A 22,583-nucleotide genomic window follows, 5' to 3' on the forward strand; every position below is an offset into this window, starting at 1 on the left:
GTAATTTTTTTATTTTTTTTTAATTTAGTGTTTGTTTTTGTATTATAGATTAGTTTATTTAATTGTATTTTAGTTTAGCTAATTGTAGTTAATTTATTTAATTAATTTAATGATAGTGTAGTGTTAGGTGTATTTGTAACTTAGGTTAGGATTTATTTTACAGGTAATTTTGTAGTTATTTTAACTAGGTAGCTATTAAATAGTTATTAACTATTTAATAGCTATTGTACCTAGTTAAAATAAATACAAAGTTGCCTGTAAAATAAATATAAATCCTAAAATAGCTACAATGTAATTATTAGTGATATTGTAGCTATATTAGGGTTTATTTTCTAGGTAAGTATTTACAGGTATACCTCACTTTACAGCGCTTTGCTAATACAGCGCTTTGTGGAGCTGAAGTTCAACCTCCAGGGATTTTGAAACAATGCTGTAATCGTGAGATTGTGAGAAAGGCGACTGGCACCATTTTGTTATGTTTGGTTCACTCTGTTTACAGCATTACAGTGCAATCTGTGTCTCAGTGCTACAGTCTGGCACATTTTACTACAGTAATTGTCACTATTTTACAGGTGCAGTATTTATTGAATACTGTGCTGTGCTAGTGTTAAACTAAATGTAGCACTATTGCACCTCTAATATATATTAGTTCAAACATGTTTTTAAGTTTTTAAACACACTGGCAAGTGAAAAGAAAGCTAAAACTGTCTTGTTTCACTTTAAGGCGGTTTTCACTTTACAGCAGGGCTCCGGTCCCTAACCCGCTGTATGAGCGGGGTATACCTGTAGTTTTAAATAGGAATAATTTATTTAATTATAGGAATATTATTTTGTTTAATTTAAATTACATTTAAGTTGGGGGGGGTTAGGGTTAGACTTCGGTTTAGGGGTTAATAACTTTATTATAGTAGCGGCGACGTTGCGGGCGGGAGATTAGGGGTTAATAATTGTAGGTAGGTGGCGGCGATGTTAGGGAGGGCAGATTAGGGGTTAATAAAATTTATTATAGTGTTTGCGATGCGGGAGTGCGGTGGTTTAGGGGTTAAAGGGATACTAACCCCTCATTTTTTCTTTCATGATTCAGATAGATCATGCAATTTTAAGCAACTTTCTTATTTACTTCTATAATCAAATTTTCTTTGTTCTCATGTTATCTTGATTTGAAAAAAGCAGTAATAAAAGGTTAGGAGCCGGCCCATTTTTTAGTTCAGCACCTTGGTAGAGCTGCTGATTGGTTTGCTACATTTAGCCACAAATCAGCAAGTGCTACCCATGTGCTGAACAAAAAATGGTCTGGCTCTAAAGCTTACAGTACTGCTTTTTCAAATCAAGATAGCATGAGAACAAAGAAAAATTGATAATAGGAGTAAATTAGAAAGGTGCTTAAAGGGACAGTCAACACTTACTTTAACATGTTTTTATATTGAAAATAACAAAACGGAGGTCCGCCTACACTATACCCCTCCTGCCTTGCCGCCTTGCTTCTGTCCTAATCAGCGGCGCTAACTACTCTAATACCCGGTAAATATGGATGCCGGACTCCCCCCACCATTACGTAGCTGCCTTCTTCTTCAACTGATAAGCAAATCAGAATCCAGTCCTCGGACTGAAATTGCACGCGCTTGCAATTTCTGTCCGATGCCTGGATTCTGATTTGCTTATCAGTTGAAGAAGAAGGCAGCTACGTAATGGTGGGGGGAGTCCGGCATCCATATTTACTGGGTATTAGAGTAGTTAGCGCCGCTGATTAGGACAGAAGCAAGGCGGCAAGGCAGGAGGGGTATAGTGTAGGCGGACCTCCGTTTTGTTATTTTCAATATAAAAACATGTTAAAGTAAGTGTTGACTGTCCCTTTAAAATCTCATGCTCTATCTGAATCATGATATAAAAAAATTGGGTTTAGTATTCCTTTAACCCCTTAATGACCACAGCACTTTTCCATTTTCTGTCCGTTTGGGACCAAGGCTATTTTTACATTTCTGCGGTGTTTGTGTTTAGCTGTAATTTTCCTCTTACTCATTTACTGTACCCACACACATTATATACCGTTTTTCTTGCCATTAAATGGACTTTCAAAATATACCATTATTTTCATCATATCTTATAATTTACTATAAAAAAAAATATAAAATATGAGGAAAAAATTGAAAAAAACACACTTTTTCTAACTTTGACCCCCAAAATCTGTTTCACATCTACAACCACCAAAAAAACATATGCTAAATAGTTTCTAAATTTTGTCCTGAGTTTAGAAATACCCAATGTTTACATGTTCTTTGCTTTTTTTGCAAGTTATAGGGCCATAAATACAAGTAGCACTTTGCTATTTCCAAACCACTTTTTTTCAAAATTAGCTATAGTTACATTGGGACACTGATATCTTTCAGGAATCCCTGAGTATCCATTGACATGTATATATATTTTTTTTAGAAGACATCCCAAAGTATTGATCTAGGCCCATTTTGGTATATTTCATGCCACCATTTCACCGCCAAATGCGATCAAATAAAAAAAATGGTTCACTTTTTCACAATTTTTTTCACAAACTTTAGGTTTCTCACTGAAATTATTTACAAACAACTTATGCAATTATAGCATAAATGGTTGTAAATGCTTCTCTGGGATCCCCTTTGTTCATAAATAGCAGACATATATGGCTTTGGCTTTGCTTTTTACTAATTAGAAGGCTGCTAAATGCGACTGCGCACCACACGTGTATTATGCCCAGCAGTGAAGGGGTTAATTAGGGAGCATGTAGGGAGCTTCTAGGGTTAATTTTAGCTTCAGTGTAGTGTAGTAGACAACCCCAAGTATTGATCTAGGCCCATTTTGGTATATTTCATGCCACCATTTCACCGCCAAATGCAATCAAATTAAAAAAAACGCTAAATTTTTCACAATTTTAGGTTTCTCACTGAAATTATTTACAAACAGCATGTGTAATTATGGCACAAATGATTGTAAATGCTTCTCTGGGATCCCCTTTGTTCAGAAATAGCAGACATATATGACTTTGGCGTTGCTTTTTGGTAATTAGAAGGCCGCAAAGTGCTGCTGCGCATCACACGTGTATTATGGCTAGCAGTGAAGGGGTTAATTAGGTAGTTTGTAGGGAGCTTGCAGGGTTAATTTTAGCTTTAGTGTAGAGATCAGCCTCCCACCTGACACATCAGACCCCCTGATCCCTCCCAAACCGCTCCCTTCCCTCCCCCACACCACAATTGTCCCCGCCATCTTAAGTACTGCCAGAAAGTCTGCCAGTACTAAAATAAAAGTTATTTTAAAAAAATAAACATTTTTTTTAGCATATTTACATATGCTACTTTGTAGGATCCCCCCTTAGCCCCCAACCTCCCTGATCCCCCCCAAAACAGCTCTCTAACCCTCCCCCTCTGCCTTATTGGGGGCCATCTTGGGTACTGGCAGCTGTCTGCCAGTACCCAGTTTGCAAGAGAAATGTTTTTTATTTTTATCTTCTTTTTCTGTAGTGTAGCTTCCCCCCCACACAGACCAATCCCCCACCCCCTGACTGATGTAGTTTGATATAAATATAGTCTACTTTTTTAAAACTTTTAATACTTCCTTTTTCTGTAGTGGAGCGGTTCCCACCCGCTCCCTCCCCGTGCACGTGCCCGCCCCCGCCCTCCCGTGCATTGTATCCTATGGGGATATCGTGCACGAGCACGTCTTTCCAGTTTACCGCTACCGTAGGCAACGCTGGTATTGAGAGTTGAAGGGAAGGTAAATTATGCTCAACGCTCCCTTTTCTGAGCCTAACGCAGCCACTCAGACAACTCTAAATACCAGCGTTGTCTTAAGGGTGCGCTGGAAAAAAAAGCAGCGTTAGCACCGCGGGTCTTTACCGACAAAACTCTAAATCTAGGCGTTTGTTTTTTAGCTCTTGATCACCTTGTATCTATTGACTTGCATTTTATTTATATAGCCTATACATATTTTTTTTTTAATGTATAGTTTTGCTTATTTTTAAATAACATTGCGCTGATTTTCAGACTCCTAACCAAGCCCCAAAGTTTTAGGAGAATACTGATGTATACCTACTCCAGCTTGCTCCTGTTTGTGTAAAGTGACTTCTCATATGCAGAGGAAAGGGGGGGGTCTGCTTTTTTTCTATAGGACTACTTTCAGTGGGTGTTACAGCTAGCCTTTTTAACAGTGCTAAACTGGGAGCTTTTAAGTAAGTTTTTAAATGGTTTTATACTGGATTTTTAGATCAGCATCTGTGCATATTATTCTTTATAGTAGTGTCTATTACATGCATTTAAATGAAAATTTGTGTATACTGTCCCTTTAAATAACTCCTCAGGCGTGAACACAATGTTATCTATATGGCTTACATGAACTAGCAGTCTCCTGTTGTAAAAAAATAATAAAAAAACATGTGATAAGAGGCTGTTTGTAGTAGCTTAGATACAGGCAGACATTTAGAGGTTATAAAGTATATTAATATAACAATGTAGGTTGTGCAAAGCTGGGGAATGGGTAGTAAAGGCGTTATCTATTTTTTTTAAACAATAACAATTTTAGTGTAGACTGTCCCTTTCACAGAGGTTAAACATGATCAATCCCAGGACCTTTTTAATGGGTGCACCACCTGGCTGATTTTACTGCCCACCTGACTTAAAGGGCCATAATACCCAAATGTTTAAACACTTGAAAGTGATGCAGCATAGCTGTAAAAAGCTGACTAGAAAATATCTCCTGAACATCTCTATTTAAAAAAGAAAGATATTTTACCTCAAAAGTTCCTTAGTTGCCACCTCCCATTGTAAAGGATTTCTAAGCAGCATTTTAGCGTGTCTGTCCTAGGACAGCTGAAAGGATGAGCCTTGTGAACTCTCATATTATTTCACCAATCAGGTAAAGGAAGCTTACTATGAAATCTCATGAGAGTTAAGTCAAATCTCATGAGATCACAGTAAGAGTTCATGACCTCAGCACTGCTGATGCTGATTGGCTGCTGTTCATTTCTACATTTTTTTTTTATTTTTACCTGCAGCTGGTAGCAGCTGAGTATAACTTTTTACACAGAGCTTACTCTGCTGAGCTGAGGAGATTGTGAGGTAAAATATCTTCCTTTTTTACATAGAGATGCTCAGGTGATATTTTCCTGTCAGCTTTGTACAGTTATACTGCATCAGTTTCAAGTGATTTAGCATATGAGTATTATGTCCCTTTAAATTTATGCCAGTATTAAATTAAAATGAGCCAAATAACATTTTCATTGTTTTATTGCACAGTTTATTATTAAATGCATTTATGTTAAATTATGCAATTAATTTGTGCTTTAGATAGCAAAGACGTTTATAATATTAGTACTATGTAATATAAGTATTACACTCCCCCCAATCTGCTACTTCACAATACCATTCAGCTGGCAAAATATTCTGTGGAGAAGAGTGAATCCCAATGGTGAAATAATAAAATACTATAACATTACAGCATTTTCTTTTTGCACTTTTATGTCCCTTTTTCTAAGATGCGACTTTGCACTTGTTGCCATTTGCCTTTTGTTGTTACAACTTTTTGAATTAAAGTGATGATTTGCTTTCACTCTCAGGGCTTACAGGAAAGGGATAATCATATCAAAATGCTGAGTGAGCAGTTGGAGCAGCACACCAAAGAGATGGAATTACATTCATTTCATATAGAGGATTTAAAACAGCAGTTGCATAAAGATAAAGGTGATTTCTATTTAAGCCATGGTTTTATTGATACAGTTACAAATCCCCAAATACGGAATTCCAAAATCCCAAATGAATTCCAAGCTAAACTTTTTAATTGATATATTTTTTTTTAAAATACAATTTTCAAAAAATACTATTTTTATCTCTACTTATAAGTCACAATCTTCTTTGTCTTTGGTTTGATTTTTGTGTTGTAAAATGCAAATAATATTTATTTAAAATAACAACTATTACCTTTCTGATTACAGTACTGTATTATCTTTCTGAGGATACTATGTATACAAGTTATTAAAAATGATATAAAACTACCTTTAATTTGTATTTATAAGCGGTATTATGACAAGTAAATATTGCTTAAATGACATAAGCTATTGTTGTTTACACTTGATCCCATCCTCTCTCCAAACTGTCTCATTTTACAGATGCAAATATTCCAAAATCCTAAAATGTTCTGGTCCCAAGCAGTTTGGATAAAGGGTTTTCTACCTGTATTTAGTAATTTCATTTGTTTGCTATTAAAAATGTATTATTTGATTTAGTACGTCATAAGTTGTTCTCACTATATTGAAATAGGGTTATCTAGCCAGATACAACAAAGCTGTACTGATGAACTTCAGGCAACACTACAGCTTGTAGAACAGAGACTAAAAGAAGCAGAACGTGTTGCGGAGTTGGCAGAGAACGATGCCCGAGAAAAAGACAAAGATCTCATTGATGCTCTTAGAAGAATGAAAGACTATGAAATGGTATTTTTTTTCTATTTTTCTTTTCATTATTTAAGACAAACATATGTATAATTTATGCTGTAGCTGTAAATTATCATGGGCATTTGCAATTCTTAATAGAAAATCCTTTTCAGTAGGGTTGTATGAGTTCACTTTATATCTCTCTTTTAATTTAACATTTGATTGTGATTTATTTTCAAAAGATACATTGTTAGAAACAGGAAATCTAAGGAATTGTCCTACGAAGATTTATTTATAGATTTCTCCATCATTGGTGTGTCCGGTCCACGGCGTCATCCATAACTTGTGGGAATATTCTCTTCCCCAACAGGAAATGACAAAGAGCACAGCAAAAGCTGTCCATATAGTCCCTCCTAGGCTCCGCCCACCCCAGTCATTCTCTTTGCCGCTGAACAAGCAGCATCTCCACGGAGATGGTGAAGAGTATGTGGTGTTTAGTTGTAGTTTTTTATTCTACTATCAAGAGTTTGTTATTTTAAAATAGTGCTGGTATGTACTATTTACTCTGAAACAGAAAAAGATGAAGAGTTCTGTTTGTGAGAGGAGTATGATTTTAGCAGCAGTAACTAAAAGGTTCGCCTTTCTGGACAAACATTACCAGTTTGTGACTCTCCCATTCGGGCTAGCCACTGCTCCAAGGATTTTCACAAAGGTACTCGGGTCCCTTCTAGCGGTTCTAAGACCAAGGGGCATTGCAGTGGCACCTTACTTGGACGACATTCTGATACAAGCGTTGTCTCTTTCAAAGGCAAAGGCTCACACAGACATCGTTCTGGCCTTTCTCAGATCTCACGGATGGAAAGTGAACATAGAAAAAAGTTCCCTGTCTCCGTCGACAAGAGTTCCTTTCTTGGGGACAATAATAGATTCTTTAGAAATGAAGATTTTCCTGACAGATGTCAGAAAGTCGAAACTTCTAAACGCTTGTCAAGTTCTTCACTCTGTTCCACGACCTTCCATAGCTCAATGCATGGAAGTAGTAGGGTTGATGGTTGCAGCAATGGACATAGTTCCTTTTGCGCAAATTCATCTAAGACCATTACAACTGTGCATGCTGAAACAGTGGAATGGGGACTATACAGACTTGTCTCCAGTGATTCAAGTAGATCAGAAGACCAGAGACTCACTCCGTTGGTGGCTAACCCAGGATCACCTGTCCCAGGGAATGAGCTTCCGCAGACCAGAGTGGGTCATCGTCACGACCGACGCCAGTCTAGTGGGCTGGGGCGCGGTCTGGGACTCCCTGAAAGCTCAGGGGCTATGGTCTCGGGAAGAGTCTCTTCTCCCGATAAACATTCTGGAACTGAAAGCGATATTCAATACTCTCAGGGCTTGGCTTCAACTAGCAAAGGCCAGATTCATAAGATTCCAATCAGACAACATGACGACTGTTGCTTACATCAACCATCAGGGGGGAACAAGGAGTTCCCTGGCGATGAGAGAAGTGACCAAAATCATAAAATGGGCGGAGGATCACTCCTGCCACCTATCTGCGATCCACATCCCAGGAGTAGAAAACTGGGAGGCGGATTATCTGAGTCGTCAGACATTCCATCCGGGGGAGTGGGAACTCCACCGGAGATATTTGCCCAGTTGACTCAATTATGGGGCATTCCAGACATGGATCTCATGGCGTCTCGTCAGAACTTCAAGGTTCCTTGCTACGGGTCCAGATCCAGGGATCCCAAGGCGACTCTAGTGGATGCATTAGTAGCGCCTTGGACCTTCAACCTAGCTTATGTGTTTCCACCGTTTCCTCTCATTCCCAGGCTGGTAGCCGGGATCAAGCAGGAGAGGGCCTCGGTGATCTTGATAGCTCCTGCGTGGCCACGCAGGACTTGGTATGCAGACCTGGTGAATATGTCATCGGCTCCACCATGGAAGCTACCTTTGAGGCAGGATCTTCTAGTACAAGGTCCATTCGAACATCCAAATCTAGTTTCCCTCCAGCTGACGGCTTGGAAATTGAACGCTTGATTTTATCTAAGCGTGGGTTTTCGGATTCTGTAATAGATACTCTGGTACAAGCCAGAAAACCTGTAACTAGAAAAATTTACCATCAAATATGGAAAAGATATATCTGTTGGTGTGAATCCAAGGGATTCTCATGGAGTAAGATCAAAATTCCTAGGATCCTTTCCTTTCTCCAAGAAGGTTTGGATAAGGGATTAGCAGCGAGTTCTCTAAAGGGACAGATTTCTGCTTTATCTGTCTTGTTACACAAACAACTGGCAGCTGTGCCTGATGTTTAAGCTTTTGTTCAGGCTTTGGTCAGGATCAAGCCTGTTTACAGACCTTTGACTCCTCCCTGGAGTATGAATTTAGTTCTTTCAGTTCTTCAAGGGGTTCCATTTGAACCTCTACATTCCATAGATATCAAGATGTTATCTTGGAAAGTTCTGTTTTTGGTTGCTATTTCTTCTGCTAGAAGAGTTTCTGAGTTATCTGCTTTGCAGTGTAATCCGCCCTATCTGGTGTTCCATTCAGATAAGGTTGTTTTGCGTACTAAACCTGGTTTCCTTCCAAAGGTTGTTTCCAACAAGAATATTAACCAGGAAATAGTTGTGCCTTCTTTGTGTCAGAATCCAGTTTCAAAGAAGGAACGTTTGTTACACAATTTAGATGTAGTTCGTGCTTTAAAGTTCTATTTAGAAGCAACAAAGGATTTCAGACAAACGTCTTCGCTGTTTGTCGTTTATTCTGGCAAGAGGAGAGGTCAAAAAGCTACTGCTACCTCTCTTTCCTTTTGGCTGAAAAGCATCATCCGATTGGCTTACGAGACTGCCGGACGGCAGCCTCCTGAACGCATCACAGCTCACTCTACTAGGGCTGTGGCTTCCACATGGGCCTTCAAGAACGAGGCTTCTGTTGATCAGATATGTAAGGCAGCGACTTGGTCTTCCCTGCACACTTTTGCCAAATTCTACAAATTTGATACTTTTGCTTCTTCGGAGGCTATTTTTGGGAGAAAGGTTTTGCAAGTCGTGGTGCCTTCTGTTTAGGTAACCTGATTGGCTCCCTCCCTTCATCCGTGTCCTAAAGCTTTGGTATTGGTTCCCGCAAGTTATGGATGACGCCGTGGACCGGACACACCAATGTTGGAGAAAACAGAATTTATGCTTACCTGATAAATTACTTTCTCCAACGGTGTGTCTGGTCCACGGCCCGCCCTGTTTTTTTTTCAGGTTTGATGAATTTCTTTCTTTAACTACAGTCACCACGGCACCTTATGGTTTCTCCTGTTTTTTCTCCTGTCCGTCGGTCGAATGACTGGGGTGGGCGGAGCCTAGGAGGGACTATATGGACAGCTTTTGCTGTGCTCTTTGCCATTTCCTGTTGGGGAAGAGAATATTCCCACAAGTTATGGATGACGCCGTGGACCGGACACACCGTTGGAGAAAGTAATTTATCAGGTAAGCATAAATTCTGTTTTTGTCATATGCATAGTGATGTCTGATTCAGGAACTGGTGAAACAGATTTTGATGGCAGATATGAACCTATCAACTATGTCCTTATATTCTTCAGAAGTGTAAGCTTTATTAGTTCTTCAGACAGCCTTATGTATATCCAAGGCATTCTTGTATTCCCTTACAGTGGAAATGTATTTCATGAGTCCACCAACTTATTTATGTGCTCTTGTAATTGCTCTTTTTTTTTTTTGTAGGTAAAATAGGCAGATTTATTTTGTAATTGCTCTTTTGAACTTACTGGCCTTTATCTTGAGATTATGGCTCCTTATGCTAGTGTTTTATTTTTTTACAGCAGGTACCTTTTGAACAATTTCTAGTTTATTTATAGCCTTCTGGATATATCGTCTTCAAACTTTACCCAATATTCTAGATGGAGCCTAACTAGTGATTTGTAAAGTGGTTAAGAACCGTATGGTTCCCCCTAGTAATACCTCTTCCTACACAAACCAAACATTCGGCTTGCCTTACCTGCTATGCTACTACATTATTTACCCCTTTTCAAATCAAATTTAAAATTGTAATTCCAAAGTCCAAATCCTTTTTTGTTACAGTTTGCCAGAGTTCTTTCAGCCCTACTGTGACTGTGGGGAGAGTGTGGGCATAAAGTGGTTAATAGCACCTGGGCCTCTGGCTACCTTATCCCTATACTTCTTCTACAGGGGTATAAAGTGACACAAAATTACCCCCCCAAATCCTGCCTGCACCACTCCAGATTAATTACGCTATGCTAGACAGTGCTGGTTACATGACAAACACTTCATTAAGAAAACTCTTTCTTCTATCTAAAAGTCCTCTAGTCTAATGTGAATTTTAAAATTGGTTTATGAAAGTTAAATGATTTGTTAAAATCTAAATAAACTACTTCTCCTTCAACTTGATCTATCACTTCAGTTACACAGTCAAGGGAATTTAACTAAGTTAGTCTGACGTGATATTTATGTAAATAATACCGTTTTGTATTTTTGTAACTGTAGTAAAATGAGCTCTCAGAAATAAAATATGGAGCATTTTTTCAAAGCCAATATAATTGCAGAGCTTTTAAAGCTTTCTCACTTTTTTTGGTACCTAAAAGAAGGACAACAAAGCAATTCTATTTTTAAATGTCTAAAAGCAAGTGCTACATAATATACTTGATGTAGTTAGGACTTTTACGTATTTGTAGCCTTATTGTCCTTTTCCATTGTTTGGACAGGGTGATGGAACATTTCTTAAACTTTTATTCTCCTTATGTTAATGTAAATTTTGATGCTAAAGTGCACGGTTTTTAAAAGTTCGATTAAAAATAGGGGCACTTTAATTCATCAAAATTTACATTTCACTCCTGTTGTGAAAAAAAAACGTACCTTTTTAAACTTGACAGCAGCTCCAGCTTCCTCCGGTCATCGCAAGCCATTTCTGATGTCAGAAATGATGGATAGGTCATCCTCCAATCACGGCTCCCCCCCCCCAGAGGAATCAGTGTCTGATTCAATGCTGTGATTGAAGGAAGCCGGATTCCTCATTTTAGACCCTGGAAAAGGCTTTGCAACGGGTGGAGGAAGCTGGAGCTGCTGTCAAGTTTAAAAGGTAAGTTTTTTTTTTTCACAACAGGAGTGAAATGTAAATTTTGATGAATTAAAGTTCCCCTGTTTTTAATTAAATTTAAAAAAAACGGGCACTTTAGCATCAAAATTTACATTTAATATAGAAGCCAACTGCATAATGTAAACATATGTTGCAAAACAAAAGGATAGCTACTTTAATATATAAACTAGCTTATCCAAGCACAATTTGACAGAAAAGTTGAATCATGGGAGCAAATAGAATAATTATATACAAAACCTAACTAATTTTCCTTTTATTATTTAGAGCACACAATGTTAAACACATTTTCAGTGTTTATTATCTAATTAGCTTCATTCCCTTTATATCTTTTTTGTTGAAGGAGCAACACTTTTTCTTTCCTAAGATATGGAGAGTACTCAACGTCATCAATTACTAGTGGGAATATCACTCCTGGCCAGCAGGAGGCGGTAAAGAGCACCACAGCAAAGCTGTTAAATATCACTCCTCTACCCACAATCCCCAATCATTCTCTTGCCTTTGTCAATGGAGGAAGGGAAGTTTGATGTCTAAGAAGAAAAATCAAATTTTCTTCAAACGGGAAGAGTCGACAGTTGCATTCATTACTTTTGGGAATTTAGAACCTGGCCACCAGGAGGAGGCAAAGACACCCTAGCCAAATGCTTCAAATACCTCCCCCACTTCCCTCCTTCCCCCAGTCATTCTTTGCCTTTCATCACAGGAGGTTGGCAGAGGAGTGTCAGAAGTTCGAGATGGTCTCTTACGGAATGTAGAACTCTTCAAAATGGGACTGGAGTTTTAAGTAATCCTGTCCGCCTCTCTGTGAGAGCATGGATGAAGGTTAGAGTCCGGAGATGCAGGGAGAGTCTTTCTGCAAAACCATCCCGACTCATATTAACAGCTCTTTGGCAATCAGCGTTGACGAGTTTTGCTGCCTGCCTTTATTCACTCAAGTCCATGTCAGAAGCGAGGCTACTATCTGTCACACTTGAACGGTCATGTTCCTGTTCCACGGCGCAGATTCCGGTAAGATCATTTTATTTCATTATGTGAATATAATGGAAACGAGAGAAGGTATGGTCCCAGTGGGACTCCTTTTATCTTAAAATAGGAATCATGGGTTAATATCTCCTGAGGGGGGTTATTGAACAGGGGGACTTTAATCATGTTTGTTATGTGGCTCTATCTGCTAATGTGTAGCAATACTCTGGCTCATGGCTTTTCAGAACATAACGGCCTTCTCATCAATTGGCGCAATCTCTTTAGATTTGCGCGCTCTTTTTGTGACTGGCACAGTGCACCTCATGACCGGGTGCGTTTGCGTTTTTTTTCCACTTCCGTATGCTGACTGTGTGGCGACAGAGAGAGTCTGCTTGTTGGTTGTCTGGCTCACAGGAGGTGGTGAGTGCCCCAGCCATTGGGTGTGTAAAACAGGTGCCAGTTAGTGTTTGTTATTTTTGTAATCCCAAGATTATGGAGGATTCTGATTTTTTTTTTTTTTTTAGACACGGATGTCTCCGATGTGGAGAATGCGTCTTGTGATGAATATGAAATGGCCTGGGTTATCCATGCCCATCAGTTCCGATTGCCATTCTAGAGTACTCTCTTCTCCTGACTCAGGGACCTTAGAGTGCATTGAGCCATCTGCCCCAGAGGATTCTATGTCCAGTGAGGCGTGTGCCCCAGAACCTGCTGCGCAAGCAAGTTGTCCCTATGGCCTTTACTCCTTCTCCAGAAGGTGACTTGTTTCCTACAGAGGCTACAGCATGGTTTAGCATGGCCATATCTATGGCGCTGGCTGACTTATATCTCCCAAGTTAAATATTTTAAGGTATTGTCTGTGTTCTGTCAACCAGCGCCCATCTGGCGTGGGATCGCCTGATTCAGTTCTGCATTCTGGGGAAGCGTCGGCCTCTGAGGCTTCAGGAGCCCCAACCTCAGGATCGGGGTCGTTTATCGATCCGGCGAGGGATAATTTTGCCTTCCGTTATAGGCTGGCACGTCTTCGTGTTCTACTAAGGCATGTTTTGGCGGTGCTAGAGGATTCCAGTGGGCCGATGGATCCGAGGCCTTAGATACCGGATGGTAGGTTGGGTTAGACGTTTCGGGATGAAGCCAATCTCCTTGCCATCTCCATTTTTCTTTCTTTTATGTATCGGTTCTAGTTCTGAGCTTGGGTGAATGGGGCCTCTGATCGTCTGGTCCTGTTGGCGTACCCATTCACCTTGGGCGTTCACCTGTGGGTGCTGCCTTACTTTTATTTTGATCTGGAGAGGATGTATTTGATTTGTTTTTACTAAGCTCATGTCTGATATAATTCGTTTTGGGAATGTTCTTTCTCTGGAACTGATACGTGCAATTTTTTGGGGGCGCTTCCTTGGAAGTTTCACACTTTTGGTTAGGAACAAAGTTATGTTCTGATTAATATGTAAAGAGAGAGTGGTGTGTACTCAACAGACACACCACACCCTTAGGGGGCGCTTCCTCAGTTTCAAATATGTATATGAAGTGATACTACTTAAGAGGTCTCAAAGGTAAATAATCAAGCAATGGTATAAGCTAAAACCATAATAAATGGTAATAACAACAATTGTGGAACTATATTAAAACACCAAAAATACAAAAACTATAGAAATAGCAACAATATTAATAACAATAATGGTGATGATGATAATATATATAAAAAATATATATATTAAAAAGTATATATAAAAGAAATAAAATCCAAATAATACTGTGAGTGTCTATAAATCCAGGGTAATGAGAAATTCCAGACGTCGAGGCAGCACTCAAAGGATGGCTATCCTGTAGTATGGAATCTAAAAAAGAATAAAAAACAGAGGCGCCACCATGGCGACGCGTTTCTCAGCCTACTCAGGGATTTTTCATCAGGCTATCAATCACAATAGTTCTCTGTTTTTAGATTTCTGTTAAATAGCAAATGTATCACAATGTTTTTTATAGCCTGATGAAACAGCCCTGAGTAGGCTGAGAAACGCTCGCTGTGTTAATAAAGACTTTTTATACTTTTAAACACTTGCTATTGTGCGGTTCATCACCTCCTGTGATAATTATTTTACTGATCCGGGTCCCTGCTAAGGATTGCCTTTTTACAAGTCTACCTGCAGGTGCCTACCATCTTGTAAGTGCAAGCATTTGGGTTTATTTTCTCCTTGTCCTGATGATATTGGCCCATGTTGGTTTGCTTTCTCCTATACCCATAGGCACATCAATATTGGAGTTTCAGAGGATATTTGACTGTCTCTGCGCCAAGGATACAGTGTGCTGAGCCACTATGAAGTTTCAGCCCGCTCTACTAGCACCAGTGGGGTGTTTTATGTTTGTGAGTATTCACATTCTCTTTTGCTGCTATCTATACCTGTACTGGCGATATTAGGCCATGGTGGCGCCTCTGTTTTTTTTATTCTTTTTTATGTTCTAATTAATATTATTGAACCTTCAGATCGATTTTTCTTGGACGTTAGACAGTTTTGTGGTGTCCTTATACCAGGCAGGTACTGGTTGGGCACTATCTGCTGTTCCTTGGGTTCATGTCACCCTCGTGGTGCTGATTATCCTGTCTGATTCTGAATGTCACTTGGCCTATCGATATGGACTCCAGGCTCGGATCCTACTAAGAGGTATGGTGCCTAGTGCGTAGATCCAATGCTTCTGAGAGGAAGGTTGGGACTTATATATGTTGGCCTCTTTAGGGGCCTACGTCCACTCCACCCTGAATGTGCCCGATCTCTTCTGATCTCGGACGCTAAGCAGGGTTGGGGTCTGGTTAGTACTTGGATGGAATTCAGGTGCTACGATTTGCTTGAGTTACGTGACCGACTTTTTCAAGATGGCATCGGGGTTCCTAAGGGTCCCTGGGGACTCGGAACTGTAGTTTTCCACTCCTTTATAGTTTGGAGATGTGAATGACCTCCGGAGGTCTGGTATTCAGGGTGATGGACAATTTATGTCTTCACTTGCAGTATCTTCCGGATGTCGACTCTTGTAGCCTAGTCACATTCCTTTTGCGGTGGCGGAGTTTTCTTTCCTTCCCGTTTTGGGTTGGATCATCTATTCTGGAAGTGCGGAGCATGTCCTTCTTCCTTTTTTTATCAGCGTTTTGTTTGCTCCAGTATGTGGAGTGCAGGGGTCACCCTGCCTTCTCAGCCAGTAGCTTCGAGACTCCCATTGTTATTCCTGTTGCAGGGATTTTGGGAGACCGATCCGGTAAGGATTTCTGGAGACTGTCGTCTTCTCAATCTAAGAACTGCCCTTTGTCATACCATGGTCTTTAGACTCTTGGGTGCTGTCCTTCGACCTTATGCAGATCTAGCCTTTTGGGCTTGAGGGTAGGAGGTCCGGGGTCAGTCACAGACTTTTGCCTTTCTGGGGTCTGGGAAATGACCTTCCTCTTCACCAGCGTGTGGATACGGGCGTTCGGCCTGTGTACAGAGGATAGCCTTGCAATCCAAGGGTACTGGTTGCCCATTTCTTCAAGTGGTTAGGAGTTTTTTCAAACTTTTGGTCTTGAGGCTGTTGCTAGGTAATCTAAGTCTACGGACTTTAGATGGTGGACGGCTCTATCTTGGGTGCGCTCCTAATATGGGAGGCAGCTGATAGATTCCTCAGGAACTTAGATCTTTCGATCGGTTCTGTTTTTCAAGGACTCGGGTTTAGGACCACGTCTCTTGCCTGGAACGGGCATGGATGGTTCTGCTTAACCTTTGGGTTTTGGTTCCCCCGCGTGTACCTTTTGAGAGGGGCTTTTCTGACTCTCATAGGAGTTTACTGTCGGCCTGAGGCTTAAGGTTGAGGTCTCTCTGATTGGTCCTTACTTGTCTTCTGGTACATCTGTGCTTCCTTGTAGACTCCAGTTGTCATTTCAACTGGAGTGGTGATGTTGGCTGAAGGGTCTCGCCTATATTGGTAGGTTGGTTACCGTTGCTTGCTCCCCTTTTTTCTTCTCACCTAGGATGGGTTCTTGCATGTTCTCCTTGACTTGGAGGTACCTCAGTATCTGTGAAGGCCCGTGGGTCCTTGTTTTTCTAGCCTCATAGGATTCCCCCCCTTCCTGGCGTACTTAGAATCATGGAACTGGATTCTGGTATTATTCTGCTGGGGGTCAGAGTACTTTCTTCCCTGGGGGAGTGTTCCTTCTTCTGGAAGGCTGCAGTGTAGGGGTTTTCGGACCCAAGCTCGAAGTTGCCTGTCATGGCTCATGGAGCATGCCAGTTTTAGTAGCGGTCAGAGTTCTACTCTGAGGTTTTGATTCCTTGTAGATCCATCCTTTTTTCTTCAGACGGTCTGGGACTCGTGTCTTAGGTCTTTAACTAGCCTCTGGGCTGGGACCGTTATACTGGAGGGAAGGTCAGGGATTGGTCTGCTATGTGCAGTATTGACCGTTTATTGTTATTGAGTTTGTCCTCCCCTTCGATGAGGGGACTCTTGGTGCCCATCTCTCTACTGGTGGTGTCTGCTGCTGGGATGGGACGCTCCTTGGAGCCCGGATATTTCTGGTCGGGAGCTGTTGTCGAGATTTTTTGACGTTTCTTGGTGGAATGAGTCCTACGGTGGCTTAGGGTCAGCTTGCTGTCTGGAGATTGGTCATTGCAAGTTCTTGTTTACAGGTGGCTCAATGCTCTCTTCGAGAGTTCTTTGTTTTTTAACTGCTATGACCGTTATCCTGTCTCTGCTTGTCTAACCTGATGGGTTTGACTTGGCTATGATGCAATAGGGAACTCGCGGTTTTCTGGAACACCATATGTGGTATGGTGCTGTGTCAGGGATATGTGGGTGGCCTTCTGGTCATTCTAGTGACGTTTTTTCCCCGAGTATGGAGTATGGACTTATTTCTGGTCCTTGTCCTTCTAGGGAGTTCGTCTCCCTGGGCAGTGGTCCTGTGGCAACCTTGGGTTGCTCTAAGTTTGATTTGAGCCCCTGTTGGATGGTCCTTTGGATCTCTTATGGGGTCCTCTATTTTCCCACTCGGGGGTAGATGGAGGTTTTTGACTTTTAGGGGTACTTTTCGTGGGAGTCAAGAGCAGCTGGACTGGCTCCTCGGAAGCCTTTGTGCTCAGCGGACTCTGGGTCTGAGTGGTCTCTAGCACGGCTTTGCAGGTTATGTAACTGATGAGCAATTACTTGGGCTTCCGGTTTTTCTCTTGAGGTTTAGAGTTTTTGTAGGATGTCGGATAATTTCAGGCTGTAGTGCCTTTCGAAGGGGCCACATTTTTGTACCCACCCTTTGTTTGCATTCAGTATCCTATAGCTTGGGTATTGTTTTCCCAAAAGTAATGAATGCAGCTGTGTACTCTTCCTGTTTAAGAAGAAAAACATAAATTATGCTTACTTGATAATTTTCTTTTCTTCTGACGGGAAGAGTCCACAGCTCCTGCCTGCGTTTTATCTATGAGGCTGCAGTAAATTTTTTAAGAACACAACCATAGATTGGGGTGAAAAAAGGAAATGCCTCTGAACACAAAACGAAGAATGCTAGAAATAGTAAGATGTAAGCTTTATTGTTGCAAAAAGTGTGTTAGCTGCCCACACACAAAACACTGGTGAAGATTAAAGATACTTGAACTTCTGTAATTTTGGTTACCGTTAGTGGTTAAATAGTAACAGGGATGTCAGAAATTGCTTAGTAGGCACTGTTTTAGGTCAACCCCTCTGTGTAATTCAAAACCCTGTTAGCGACTGTGTCTTTTTTATCAATACATTTTTTTTTTATTTTTTTTTTGAGAGAGCTCATTTTTGAGATTTAAGATTTATTAATCAAAAGCATGAACACATTGCTCTGGCTAAGTGGCAGTAATCTAATCCAAAGTTATGCTCTAATATATGGTTTCTATACTGGAACTAAACAGGTAAATTTGAATATCAGCAAAACCTAATAGTGTATCATTTTAAAGTCCTTATGGATATGAGTATTGTAATTAAGGTTATTGCCTGTATTGTTGAGAGGAATTATAACAGATTTTATTTTACAATTATACGTTGTTTACTCTGAAATTTTTGTACACTCCCCATAGTTAGATATTCTCCGTTTATATTAACTATCTCATAACCCTTTGACTAAGTAAAATTTATGGTTGCTGTGTGCACTGAGCGGTGCTGAGTTATATTTATTTGTCTGGTAGCACAATTCGCATACCAGCTGTTAACATTATACACCACCAGTCATTAATCTCTTAGTTCGGCAGCACCTTTTGCGTACCGTCAGCAAAGGACAATAATAAAGATATAGGATTGGTAGCACAATTTGCATACCAAAAGATAAAGCTAATAATGTAGCGAGTATATGAGTATCCCCAGGCGAATGCCTTCAAACCACAAGTGAGCTAGATTCAAAATTCAAGCTATTATTTGTAAACATATAACCAGTGTTGAGCAAATTAAAACAAGAAACAGATTTCTCCTAACGCGGTCGCGTTTCGCTATCGCTTCCTCAGAGTGGTACGCGGGGCTGACAGAGAATCATATTTACCTTGTATGTGGTCACTCCACGAACGTTGATTGGCCAGAAAGTAGTAGGTGACATGCTCCGCTATTGTTTACAGGCATTCCAAGGAAGACCACGTGTATTGATAAAAAAAGACACAGTCACTAACAAGGTTTTGAATTACACTGAGAGGTCGACCTAAAACAGTGCCTACTAAGCAATTTCTGACATCCCTGTTGCTATTTAAAGGGACATGAAACCCAATTCTTTTATTTCATGATTTAGAAATTGCATGAAATTTTTAATAACTTTCTAATTTACTTCTTTTAGCTAATTTGTTTCATTCTCGTGATATCCTTTGCTAAAAAGCATATCTAGATAGGCTCAGTAGCTGCTGATTCGTGGCTGCACATAGATGCCCTCGTGTGATTGGCTCACACATGTGCATTGCTATTTCTTCAACAGATGATATCTTAAGGATGAAGCTAATTATAAAATGCAAGTAAATTGGAATGTTGTTTAAAATTGTATTCTCTATCTGAATCATGAAAGAACAATTTTGGGTTTAATGTCCCTTTAACTGCTAACGGTAACCGAAATTACAGAAGTTCAAGTATCTTTAATCTTCACCAGTGTTGAAGGGTTTTTAAATTGTTTTGTGTGTGGGCAGCTAAGAGTGTATCTATCTACAGTAGGCTGTCTTTTTACTTTTTGCAACAATAACGGTTACATTTTAAGATTGTTCTCTTACTATTTCTAGCATTCTTAGTTTTGTGTTCAGAGGCATTTCCTTTTCTCTTGTAAGATGTATCAAGTCCACGGATTCATCCATACTTGTGGGATATTCTCCTTCCCAACAGGAAGTGGCAGAGAGAGCACCCACAGCAGAGCTGTCTATATAGCTCCTCCCTTAGCTCCGCCCCCCCAGTCATTCTCTCTGCCTACTTAACTGCTAGGAAGGGCAAAGTGAATGTGGTGACAAAAATTTTAGTTTTTATTTTCTCAAGCAAAAGTTTGTTATTTTAAATGGTACCGGTGTGTACTATTTACTCTCTGGCAGAAAAGGGATTTAGATTTCTGCAAGGAGGATGATGATCTTAGCATTTTGTAACTAAGATCCAATGCTGTTCTTACAAGGGCTGAAGAGTACAGGAAAACTTCAGTTGGGGGAACAGTTTGCAGGCTAAACTGCATTAAGGTATGTTCAGTCTATTTTTTTCTAGACAGACTGTGTTATTTCTAGAAAAGGCTGGCAATATCCCCATGAGGAAAAGGTAAGCTGTATTCAGTAAAAGAGGAATCAAAGCTTGCATAAAGGACTCATAGTTACTGGTGACACTGATAGGAAAAAACTTTTTTGGTTCAATTGCAAATATAACGTTTTTTGAGGGACTTTAAGGGGTCTTTGTTTAAGGGTTATTAACCCACATGGCTAGTTTAAGAAACACTCTGTGGTGTTTCTTTTAGGCCCCATAACATTGAGTGAGGTGGGAGGGGCCTAGTTTCTTTAGCTCAGAAGCATCCAGCTACTTCTCCAGAGGTTCCTGCTGTATTTGAGGGCTGTAAAGAGGTTTTTCCCCCCACAAATGGTTCCTAAAGGGCAGGTAGGTGCCACAGCAGAGCTGTGGCAAGGTGCTGAACGTTATTTTACCGATTTTGACGTTTTTTCAATCCGGTTTTTACATTAAGGGGTTAATTGTTTATTTGCATAGTGGTGCAAAGTTACTAAGGCTTTATGATGCTACTGTAAAAATTTCGTTTTGTTTACTGCTTTTTTATACTGTTTTGCAGAGATTGTGCAGCTTTTTTTCTCTTAAAGGCACAGTACCGTTTTTGTTTAAAGTGTTATTTACTTTGATTAAAAAGTTTTCCAAGCTTGCTTGTTACATTACTAGCCTGTTTAACATGTCTGACACCAATGAAAATCCTTGTTCTATGTGTTTAGAAGCCATTGTGGAACCCCCTCTTAGAATGTGTCCCACTTGCACATATATGTCTATAGATTATAAAGAGCATATTTTAGCACTTAAAAATACTGCAATAGATGATTCTCAGTTAGAAGGAAATGAGGGTTTAGCATCTAGCTCTCCCCAAGTGTCACAACCAGTAACGCCCACACAAGTGACGCCAAGTACCTCTAGTGCGTCTGATTCATTTACTTTACAAGACATGGCCACAGTTATGAATAAAACCCTCACAGAGGTTTTCTCTAAACTGCCTGGTTTACAAGGAAAGCGTGACAGCTCTGGGTTAAGAACAAATGCTGAGCCGTCTGACGCTTTAGTAGCCGTATCCGATATACCCTCACAATGTTCTGAAGTAGGGGTAAGGGATTTGTTATCTGAGGGAGAGATTTCTGATTCAGGAAAGATGCTCCCTCCGACAGATTCTGATATGACGGCCTTTAAATTTAAGCTTGAACACCTCCGCTTATTGCTCAAGGAGGTATTAGCTACTCTAGACGATTGTGACCCTATAGTGGTCCCAGAGAAATTGTGTAAAATGGACAGATACTTAGAGGTTGCTGTTTACACTGATGTTTTTACAGTCCCTAAGAGGATTGTGACTATTGTTACTAAGGAGTGGGATAGACCAGGTATTCCGTTCGCTCCCCCTCCTGTTTTTAAGAAAATGTTTACCATATCTTACACCATACAGGACTTGTGGCAGACTGTTCCTAAGGTGGAGGGAGCTATTTCTACTCTTGCTAAGCGTACAACTATACCTATCGAAGACAGTTGTGCTTTCAAAGATCCTATGGATAAAAAATTAGAGGGTCTCCTAAAGAAAACTTTTGTTCATCAAGGTTTTCTTCTCCAACCTATTGCATGCATTGTTCCTGTAACTACTGCAGCTGCTTTCTGGTTTGAGGCTCTAGAAGAGGCTCTCCAGGTGGAGACTCCATTAGAGGATATTATGGATAGAATTAAGGCCCTTAAGTTGGCTAATTCTTTCATTACAGATGCCGCTTTCCAAATGGCTAAATTAGCGGCAAAGAATTCAGGTTTTGCCATTTTAGCACGCGGGGCGTTATGGCTTAAGTCCTGGTCTGCTGATGTGTCATCAAAATCTAAATTGTTGAACATCCCTTTCAAAGGAAAGACCCTATTCTGGCCTGCACTGAAAGAAATTATTTCAGACATCTCTGGAGGGAAAGGCCATGCCCTCCCTCAGGATAAAACAAATAAGATGAGGACCAAACAAAATAATTTTCGTTCCTTTCGGAACTTCAAGGGTGGTCCCGCTTCAGCTTCCCCTGCAGTAAAGCAAGAGGGGAATTCTGTCCAATCCAAGTCAGTCTGGAGACCTAACCAGGCTTGGAACAAAGGTAAACAGGCCAAGAAGCCTGCTGCTGCCTCTAAGACAGCATGATGGGGTAGCCCCCGATCCGGGACCGGATCTAGTAGGGGGCAGACTCTCTCTCTTCACTCAGGCAAGAGATTTTCACGATTCCTGGGCTTTAGAAATTGTGTCCCAAGGATATCTTCTGGACTTCAAAGACTCCCCCCCAAGGGGGAGATTTCACATTTCTCAATTGTCTGCAAACCAGACAAAGAGAGAGGCGTTCTAACGCTGTGTAGAAGACCTACATACCATGGGAGTGATCCGCCCAGTTCCAAGAGCGGAACAAGGGCTAGGTTTTTACTCCAACCTGTT

General features: G+C 40.5%; 1 protein-coding gene across 1 annotated transcript in view; it reads left to right on the forward strand.

Moving 5' to 3' along the window:
• CEP290 (centrosomal protein 290) overlaps positions 1-22,583 on the forward strand; it is an 862,077-nt gene that overhangs the window by 54,426 nt on the left and 785,068 nt on the right. The window contains 2 exon segments of the mRNA XM_053716925.1: positions 5,579-5,702; positions 6,279-6,451. Coding sequence (XP_053572900.1) covers positions 5,579-5,702; positions 6,279-6,451 — 297 coding nt within the window.

This window comes from Bombina bombina, chromosome 6 (assembly GCF_027579735.1).
Source record: "Bombina bombina isolate aBomBom1 chromosome 6, aBomBom1.pri, whole genome shotgun sequence".
Taxonomy (NCBI): domain Eukaryota; kingdom Metazoa; phylum Chordata; class Amphibia; order Anura; family Bombinatoridae; genus Bombina; species Bombina bombina.